Source organism: Solea senegalensis, linkage group LG21 (genome assembly GCF_019176455.1).
Source record: "Solea senegalensis isolate Sse05_10M linkage group LG21, IFAPA_SoseM_1, whole genome shotgun sequence".
In the NCBI taxonomy this organism is placed as follows: Eukaryota; Metazoa; Chordata; class Actinopteri; order Pleuronectiformes; family Soleidae; genus Solea; species Solea senegalensis.
This window is the reverse complement of record NC_058040.1, coordinates 15,837,315-15,847,757: the sequence shown is the minus strand read 5'-3', so window position 1 is coordinate 15,847,757 and position 10,443 is coordinate 15,837,315. Positions and strand designations below refer to the sequence as shown.

The following is a 10,443-nucleotide window of genomic DNA, read 5'->3' as shown; positions in this document are numbered from 1 at the left end:
GTCCCTCCAAGCTACCAGTAGTTCCTAGTCCCTTCCAAGCAGCTCCAGTATCCCCAGTCCCTTCCAAGTAGCTCCCAAGCCACCAGTAGCTCCTAGTCCCCTTTCCAAGCAGTCTGCAAGCCACCAGTAGCTCCACAGTCCTTTCCAGTAGCTCCTAGTTTCCAAGTAGCCCCCCTCACCAGTAGCCCTAGTCCCTCCAAGTAGTAGCGTCCTAGTCCCTTTCCAAGTAGCTCCCAAGCTACCAGTAGCTCCTAGTCCCTTTCCAAGTAGCTCCTAGTCCCTTTCCAAGCTACTACTAGTAGCTCCTAGTCCCTTTCCAAGTAGCTCCCAAGCTACCAGTAGCTCCTAGTCCCTTTCCAAGTAGCTCACCAAAGGTTTCAATAATCGACATAAACCTGCTTACATTTTCACCCAATCTCCCGTTCAAGGTCATTCTGTTTGTTTGGGTTGAAATGAGCTATGAGAATAATGTTAAAAAACGTGAGTAGTCGCCGCGTGTCAGGTGTGTCAGGTTTGACCGCAGCATCACACACTGGACCTTTAACGTCTGGACTCTATTTGAGAAATGAGCGGTAAATCACTTTATCACTGGGTGTGTGTGTGTGTGTGTGTGACAAACAGGCTTCACTGACAGGAAGTGACATCATAGACTCTTTAGAGTGGATTATTCCAGAGCCGGTCTCTGAATCTCTTTAGTTTTTCCTGAACACAAAAGATGGGTCTGAAACACGCCCAGTGAACGTTTGACCAAACGCCGTTACTTGAACAATTAATCTAAAGAAAACAAAGAAACACTGCAGTGTGTGAGTGTGTGAGGTGTAGTGCAACACTGAAACTACTGTAGATGCTGCGTTCAAGGAGTCCTCGTCGCTTCAGGTTAAAGCAGAACTTTGTTAATCTGGTCACCTTTTTTTCTCCACAGAGCTCCCCCTACAGTTTCATATTTTTACGGCACCACTGTAAACATCCATCCATCATCTACCTCTTCATCCTCACTGTAGTAAAAACTCACCGCTGACGTTCCTGCCGATTTGAACATGTGCCGATTTCATCCTCGCTTCCCCCCAACAACTGGCCGGCTCTGCCACAATGAACATCTAAAGTAACACTCGTGAAACAGATTCGCGTTTCTCGCGAGACCCGACACCCCGCGATTCCTCCCCATTCTGAGGACTCCGGCACTGACCTTGCAAGGCTGGTTTTCCCACTAACAGACAGTAGGGGGCAGTGGAGACAGCTCGCAACAAGACATTTAACCGTCACAAAGACTCTGAATCTGTTAACTAATTTAACAGATTCAGAGTCTTTGTGACGGATAAAAATCCTGCATAGTTCTGCTTTAACCCTTCTGTTACCATCATATCAGAAGGATATCGTCGCAGACAGGATTTGGCATGCGTACTTCTCATTACCGTAACTTTCCGATATCTAGAAAATTAAAAAACGATGCCAGCTGAGATTGGCACAGTGACCGTGGTAGAAGTCGGATGGATGGATATACCTTGTCATTACGGTAGAACCCTCAGGACTTCCAGCGGGAACGAGCGTCCAATCACAGACGGATTCACAGGCCCGCCCGTCTCGTGATTGATTTACGACTGTTTACGAGTTGACCAGGAGTCCTTGAACGCAGCACAAAAAAGCCTAAAGAGACATTTCATTGAGTTCCAAACTCGAAAGGAACAGAAGCTTTTTTCATTCCTCCTCGTGTGTAAAATTTGAACGTGATGTGACGACTGTGTTCATACTTTTATTTTACTGGACTATTTTGCACATATAGAATATATATATATATGTATATATATATATATACATATATATATACATATATATTTATATTTATATATATATATATATATATATATATATATATATATATATATATATATATATATATATATATATATAAAAATCTCAGAAACCACTACAAGGAGCCAGTGACCCGCGGGGGTCACAAGCTCCTGCCACAGCGACCCAGGATTTGATTCCACCCGCGGTCATTTTACTGCATTTCCTCCTCCTTCTTTCTTTCTTTCTTTCTGTCCAAACTAAAGTAAAACCACTATAAGGAACAGAGAGGCACATGATATTACAGAGTACTTATATATATACAGTATATGTGTATGTATATATACATATATATATATACATCATTTCTTTATTGCTTATTTTCGTGTATTATTGTCTCAGTGCTGTTGCTCTCACTACAGCATGTGTTCATGTGGCTGGCCATAATGTAACGTCCTGCACTTAACTCACGACGAGCTCCTTTAAATAATCTGCGTGTCTGACTCTTAACTGCTGCTCATTCATTCATTCATACAGACACTTTTATGACATGGTAAGGGTGTTAACGGAGCGCGTAAATCATGGATTGGTTTGGAAGTCGTGGTTGGGTATGTCGGAAAGTCTGATAGCCGTGCTATAGTTGGCATTTAGTTTTGGTACGACCCACTTTTCTTTGTCGGAAGCAGAACTGTCCCTATGAGATCTTTTTCCTTTGTTTATGCCCAAAGTGTCTCTAAGCGGTGTAGTAGCTATGCCAGGCCTGTATGTGGTGCTGCAACACTGCCACAGAAAGCTTTTTTAAAAATGTCAAAGTAAAAGACCGTTTTTTGGATTGGACCCTATAATCTCAAAAATGAGATTGAGAAGCAGCGTGGTGTTAGCCAGGTTAGTCCAAAGAAACTTTTGTGAACTTCAGTGCGAGAACAAACTCCATTCTACAAGCGCAGACTTGAGTTCTTTTTTAGTTTTTTGTTACCTCCAGAATGAAGATACAAGATTTGGTGTAATTGTATTCATCCCTGACCGATGATCATATAAGGTGCTTTTCCATCACGCAGTTCTAGCACCACTCAACTCGACTCTAACACTAACCCTCAACGTAGGCGGGGTCGTCGTATGTCGATTACACACGACACAAACACACAGTGACTTGTAAAGCAGTTGTTTTGGGTGTAACTGAATCATTAGAATCAGTTCATTAAAAAGATTTGTTCCCAGAATCGTTGAACGACTGAACTGAAATACCACCGAACGTGGTCGTGGTTCAAACTCAAGATTGAACGTTGGCTTTCAGCAGTGCTGTCCCTTAACACATCAGACTCCTCTGTTAGATATTGACATTTTTAAAGCATTTTCTTTGATAAATGTTGGAGATTAACACTTTTGTCTTTGTTTCACGATGTTTAAGTCTTTTTAACTGATCTACACTTTGGAATTTTTTTGTTTTTTTTTCTTGCGTCGGACGTCGCGCTCATGACTCTTCCAGTGATGACACTCTCTGTCATATTTTAGTATCGCCTCAGCTCTCGCTTGGAACCTCGTCAGAGCAGGTACTTAAAAAAAAAACACCAGGTACTATCACTGATGGAAAATCAAAGAAAAAAGCAAGTAGAGCCGCGCCGTGCTAGAACTGTATCGTGGAAAAGCGTCATCAGGGCTCGTTTCCGCAACACAGTTAAGTTGCGTTTACACTAGCATAGTACCTAGTACCTGGTACTCTCTTTAGTACCTGCTCTGGCGAGGTTCCAAGCGAGAGCTGAGGCATGACCGGAGTACTTCCTCCATACTGTACAAATAGTTTTTAATTTAATGATTCTAATGATTCAGTTACACTGAAAACAACTGCCTTACAAGTCACGAGTCACTCGTTTGTGTGTTTGTGTCGCGTGTAAAAACAAAGGCATGGCAGTTTAATGACTCTGCCCACTTTGAGTAGGAGTGGAAAACCAACCTACACCGCGCCGTGCCAAGCCGAGGCGAACTGGGACTGCAGGTGGAAAAGGGGCTTTAGTGTCTGTAACATAAAGAGGAGTTATCGAGTCAGACCAACTGTAGACGAAACCTCAGCCAGAAATCTAAGCACTTTGTCCCCCCACACACACACACACACACGTGTCCCGCGTGTCCCTGTCACTGACAGTGAAGCTGCACAGCTGAGCGTCCCACAGCTGCAGCTGCAGCACAGAGCTCCTGTTGTTCCAAACTGACAATACACAATAGAGGGGCTCGCCCTCGTAGAGACTGTGTGCGTTTCTGCGATACATGTGTGTGTGCTTGTTTATGAGCGATCTACAGTACGTGTATGCCGGCCGTACATGTTCATGTTCACTAAGCCTCGCTGAACTCTGGGTAAATGTACCTTTTTTCTTTTTAACTGATGTTGAAAGGGGGATAGTTCAGGGTTGTTGTTTTTTTTATATGAAGTGTGTCTGTCTAAGATTGTCCATAAACTACTGAACTATCCCTTTAAGCTTTCTAAACACGGCGCACAGGAATGTATGTACAGTACAGCACCTATAGAACCTCGCTGAGCAACTGTCAAACTGTCAGTTCTGCACCTTTTAAACAGATCAGGGTCATGTGACGATTGTTTCCTCCATGAATCGGTTTGTTGTTTGTTGGTCGGAAAATGTCGGAAAAAAGAAAATACTCACATTTGAGAAGCAGACAACTCAGAGAGACTCAAACCAACGAATTGATTATTGAAATAGTTAATTTATTAATTCCTTAGTAATCAATAAATTGATGAATTAATCGTTGCAGCCCTAAAACTGATCAGTGTCATTAACTTTAAACAACAACTGAACTGTTTTCAATCTCTCTAATAATCCATCTGCTAACTGAAGTAGAGGATGAGGAGGAGCTAGAGATAGGAGGTGCTATAGGTGGGCAGGGCTAGAAGCTAAATCACTCAGAACCCCACATGACGTTGGAAAAGAAGTAGCAAAATAAAATAATTTGCGTGATAAGGGTGAGGGTTCGGTCACGGTTACGTTCCGATTAAAATTGTGCTTCCCGCCAAAATAACATTAAAATCATTTAAATCGGAAGTCGGAACTGGGGAGCCCCCTGTAACCCCACCTCTCTTGAGTTCAGACCAGCAGGATCTGGTCTCAGATCAGGATCAGGACAGTAAAGGGAAACCACTTTTCATTCAGTGAATTGTCTGTAACTGTGATTTATTTGTTTATTCTATCCATAATTATTATTTTTGCACTTGTGATGTCATTATTATTATTGTTGTTGTTATTATTACATGATTATATGTGTTTTTTTCATGCATGTGGTGAAAGGGGGACATTTTACTTCCTGATAGTCAGAACTGACACTGAATCGTATCATTTCAGCGGGATTATTTGTTTGTTTTTTAATTATACTTAGTGGTGATGTAATTTACACAGGACAGAGGTTATATGGTGAAGAGAATAATATGAATAATGATCTACTTTAACTTTTATAAATGAATATAAGTCAGATGACACTAAGGATGTGTTGGACGTACACAATAATAATAAATATAATATGTCTAAAAAGCACAGCATTAAAATGTTTAATAAACACTGTGTGTTGTAACTGTGTGCCTGTATCATTAACACATTTATAACCAGAGAGATTATATGGGAGTTATATATATAATAAATTATAATGGCTGTTAATCCACACACATGGACCAAATAATGTAGTTTTGACATATTAATACTTTTTTATGATGATAATAATTGTGCAATATATAATGATATATTATTTAGAGAATGAGGGAACGACTGTTCTGAAAAACAAATCCCAATTATTTTGTAGCATGTTTGTGGGTTTTTTTTCAATGGGATTTTGATTTTCTTTGAAGGTTTTTGGTTCAGTGTCAATGTTATGTTAAAATATCCAATTAATGGTCAGGGTCATATATTATAATAATGATAACAATACAGTTTTTCCTCAATTGCTAAGACACATTTCTTGAAAGCTGCTCTCCTTTTCTCTAAACTGTGAACACAAAACCCAATTTTCAAGCTGCATTCACAAAACCTTCACCTCAAAACAGTTCAATCTGTGCTCAAAACTGAACTATGTTGTCAAATTGTGCCCCGAGTCAATCAAAATTAAGAACACTACTGAACAGTCACTAAACACAATGCTCAGCACATGAAGCTGGAGAAATAAATGTTTATTGTTCACTGTAGGCTAAATGCATGTTGCAAAACAAAAAACCTGTCCATTTAGCACTTGTACAAAAAACAGAAATCTTATGCATTTGCCACTTATGTACAGTAAGCCCACGTAAAAATAAAGTACAACAATATACAAATAAGTGCATTACTCTTTAGGAAAGGGGGAGTACGGTGGAAGGCAAAGATTGATAAAACCTTGGTTCATATAGAACCACGCTCTGTGAAAACTCACATTGGTTGTACCCTTTGTCCGGCCTCCCTCATCCTCTCACACAAACTCTTCCTCTCAGATTTCTATCCATCGTAGGGCCTCACAAACCAGTGCTCTCTGAACTGGCTTATATGTTCCCTCACATCATCAGCCACAAGTGTGATCAGTTTTGAGTTGTTGTGTTCAAGTGGTGACACCTGTGCTTTAATTGTGTTTGACTTTTGTCACCTGTGCTCACCATTATGCAGCACGGGTGCATCACAATGAAAATGTGTTGGCAAGTTGTGTCTAAACAGGTGAAAAGTGCTTACGGTTTTGCCAAAAGAGTGATTGATTCAATCAGTGGGTTCAGGCAACTGAGCATTTGGTTCAGACAATAGGGTTGAGTGTTTTAGCAATTGAGAAAAACTGTAATACATTTTATTTATAGGCAACTTTCAGGACATTCAGTGTTGCCGTTAAAAGTATTAAGAAAGTATATACATTAAGTGTGTGTGCATATATATATACATATATACATATACAGTATATAAATATCAAGGCAAATAAAACAAAAGCATTTTATTTTATTTCAATTTAGGGCGTTGTGTATGGAGGACAATAAATTACATAATAATAAATGAAGAAATTAAATAAAGACCATTAAAAACACGTTGATAAATTCATTTATTAAATGTATTTTTGTATTTATTTATGAATTTATTGTTTTATTTAGTCATTCATTTCAGTATGTATGCGTTTATTTCTGCATTCATTTATTTAATCAACTATTAATTCATTTATTTATTGTTACGTCATTTATCGTCCTCCATAGTTGGGTGTGTGTACATAAAGTTCCAGTACCTTTAGTCCATGATCACAGGTGACAGTTCGCGTGTTGACCAGCAGGGGGCGGCAAAGGCGCGTCTGTTCATCTGATGAGCTCCCAGTTATAAAGCTCAAAGAAGAAGTTCAGGCGACGTCAGCAGTAAAGCAAACGCTGGTCTGTCATGGTAAGAGAAACAAAAACAGAAACGTTAAAGGGATTAAACTTTTTAAACAGAAGAATCTCAATTTTCCTTGAATGAAAACTTCGAAACAACCGTTGAGAATGAGAAGAACACACAGCAGACGGTCGGACGCGACAGTGAAGCTAACACATGCTAACACAGAAGCGAAACACGTCCGTGTCAGTGTTAGCTTACAACGGACGTGTTGTTGGATTTAAAGCCCAAAAAGAGCTTTTCCTGGAATATTTTTCCTCGTATTCTTCCTGCCGAATTGTCGACATAGTTGTGCTGGCTGTGTAACATGTTGCACTGCTTCCCTATGTCCATTCTTAATCAGAATAATTGTTAAATTCTGAAATATTTGAAGGGAGTTTGGTTTGGATTTATGTGTAGTGCAGCTTATCATGCAACATATTTCATATTTACCATATTTAAGTATTTGATTGTTCAACCAATCTTCGTTTCGATTTCACAGTTTTTTAAAGCCGATCATGAGTTTTTAGGGCTGAAACTAACTATTATCTCGATTAATCAAGTACTTGTTTGGTCCATAAAACGTCAGATAATGTTGAAAAATGTTGTTTTGTTGTGGTGTTTAACAAACCTTTTTAATGATTTATTTGTTAAATAGAGCAAAGAAACCAGTAAATATTCACATGTAAGAAGCTGAAAAAAATTAAAAAGCTAGTTTTAATTATAAAAACACTTAAACTGAACTTTACAATGACAATGAAGCCTCTGTTCTGTTCTACATTTTTTGGAAATTGACAATGTAGTTAAAAAAATAATATGAAATAATTATTAATTAATTCAATATAGACAAGGAAATGTTATGACAGTAGTAAACATATGTAGACACTCCCTCTACTCTCTCTACTCACTCTCTTGTGTTTTTGTTTTGTTTCCAGGCGTCAGGAGTGGATCAAACAGTCGGTATGAGCCTGGTCGTCTTCAGCCTCCTTTTGTTTACGTATTACTCAGTTTGGGTCATCGTCCTGGTATGTTTTCCCTGTAATTAATAAAAAAAAAAACATTAAGTCAGCTGAAGCTGAAGCTGAGCTGCTGTGATTTTTGAAGTGAGGTTCAAGTAGGAGGCCACACGGTTGGTGTAGTGGTTAGCACTCTTGCATTTGCAGCAAGAAGACCCGGGTTGGAAGTATGCATGTTCTCCCCGTGTGTGTGGGGGTTTTCTCCGGGTTCTCCGGCTTTCTCCCACAGTCCAAAAACATGTAATATGGGGATTAGGTAAATTGGAAACTCTAAATTGAGCGTGAGTGTGAGAGTGAATGGTTGTTCACTCTCTGGACTGGCAAACTGTCCAGGGTGTACCCCGCCTATCGCCCTATGTCAGCAGAGATTGGCACAGCACCCCCCACGACCCTCTGGTGGAGGATAAAGCAGTAGATGATGGATGGATGGTTCAAGTGCAGGAGGGTCTTCACAACAACACGACCTGTCAGTTAGAGCAGTGGCCCTCCCACCCCCAAACCCCTGTCCACACACACACACACACCAAAACAAAGGGAATAATAATTACAAATGTTTATACTCAAAAAGAAGCGTGTAGGGTTTTTGTGCCTATTCTTAAGAGTGTATATGGATAAAAAAGTGTCCTGTGCTTCGGTAAAATCAATTCTTGAACATTGCCTTGTTTTCTTTTTTTGATTCCGGTGAATCTTTGGTCTTCTTCTGGAATATTTAACGTTTCACAGATGTGATATTTTGGTGTGCAGACAATTGGCACATCCGGTAGAAGGTGGATGGATATTAAATGTGATCTCTGGCGCCCCCCTGTGGGCGGCTTGGAACCCAGGTTGGACACCATGGAGTTAAAGAAAACTGTGGTGTAAACATATAATAAATGAATGTATAACAACTAAAAGTAAGTGACAATGAGCGGATTAGCGGAGTTTACTATTTACGACACAACATTGAATGCAACACACACGATAAACATGGTGGATGCTTATCCCGCCCAGAGCTGAAATGATTACTCCGATTACTAAATTAATCGGCAACTATTTTGATAATCGGTTTGGAGCTTTTGTCATTTGACAAACACTGATCTTTAACGTTTAACGTTTTCTGAAATTCTATGGACCAAGTGATTACTTGATTAATTGTGTGTGTGTATATATATACATATATAATGTGCGTGTTTATGGTGCTTGTAGTATAACTTTTGTCATTTGCCTAACTTTGCTAACGACCACTTGTGTCCCGAGTGTCAATACCTCAGACAACCACACTTCAAAAAAAAACACAGTAGTAAAAACACATAAAATAGAACTTTAAATTAAATTTATGTTGTTTTTTTAATGTATTTGTCATTTATTTTTCCAGCCGTTCGTTGACGGCGATCACATTCTGCACAAGTATTTTCTTCCTCAGGAGTTTTCAGTCATTCTGCCCGGAGCTGCAGCCGTGATCATGCTGCTCTGTATAGGTGAGAACGATAATAATAATAATAACAATAATAATAATGATAACATATATGTTTTATATTACAGAAATCATAAAAATGGCTTGTGACACTAAACTTCTCTGTCTTCACAGGAGCCTTCACTGCCGTGATCATGTGGAAAAGTGGCAAACCAAAGAAGGTGGACTGATGTGGCAACGTTAGCACGACTGTAGCTTTAAAGTTAAATGAACAAACAAAAAACAACTTCCGCCCCCACAAATAAACCCCTCCTCCGTTCTTTAACAGTAGCTGCGGGATGAAGACGCTGATACTTTCAAGGTTATATATTTTTCTAAAAACAAAGTGTCTGCCGTATGTCGATGTCTTATTTTCATTTCCTGTGTTTTATTTGTAAAAAAAGAAGAAAACATTTGACTAATTTGAAGATAAAATACCATCACCTTGATCGTATGAATTTTATTTGTTGTTCTTTAGCCCAGAATGAGCCTTTAGTCGGCCATTTTGTTTTTACAGTAGCCTACAAGGGACAAACTAAACATCTAAACAATGTCACTCAATCTTACATGCTGTATCTTTAAAGACACAGTGACTTTAAAGGAATATTTAAAAATGAATATTCTCAGATATGTTTGTTACTAAACACAACATTGTATTTCTGATATTTGGGCCACTGAAACGTGAGCATTTCCAAGGTTATTGAACGCAGCACGGGTACGGACACGTGTAAATACTGTGACATAATGTATGTAATGTGTAGGAGTGAGTTTTTTACTAGAGTGTGACTGTGGTTCTTCTTCTCTGCTCAATAAAATGTTGAAAGAAAAACAAAACCATGAGCGATAGAATAATGTGCACATTCACACA

At 39.2% G+C, this 10,443-nt stretch overlaps 1 protein-coding gene across 1 annotated transcript; it reads left to right on the top strand.

The window, feature by feature from the left end:
• The first annotated feature begins 7,089 nt into the window (after nt 1-7,089).
• dpm2 (dolichyl-phosphate mannosyltransferase subunit 2, regulatory) lies at nt 7,090-10,409 on the top strand. The gene is made up of 4 exons (XM_044053702.1): nt 7,090-7,157; nt 8,063-8,152; nt 9,498-9,600; nt 9,711-10,409. Exons 1-4 carry the CDS (start codon nt 7,155-7,157, stop codon nt 9,764-9,766), a joined length of 252 nt encoding a protein of 83 aa, XP_043909637.1. The 5' UTR covers nt 7,090-7,154; the 3' UTR covers nt 9,767-10,409.
• Nucleotides 10,410-10,443: the final 34 nt, after the last annotated feature.

Coding starts and splice junctions, on each gene's coding strand:
- dpm2 (XM_044053702.1), top strand. Junction 8,153..9,497: donor CAGTTTGGGTCATCGTCCTG/GTATGTTTTCCC, acceptor TTATTTTTCCAG/CCGTTCGTTGACGGCGATCA. Junction 9,601..9,710: donor GATCATGCTGCTCTGTATAG/GTGAGAACGATA, acceptor CTGTCTTCACAG/GAGCCTTCACTGCCGTGATC.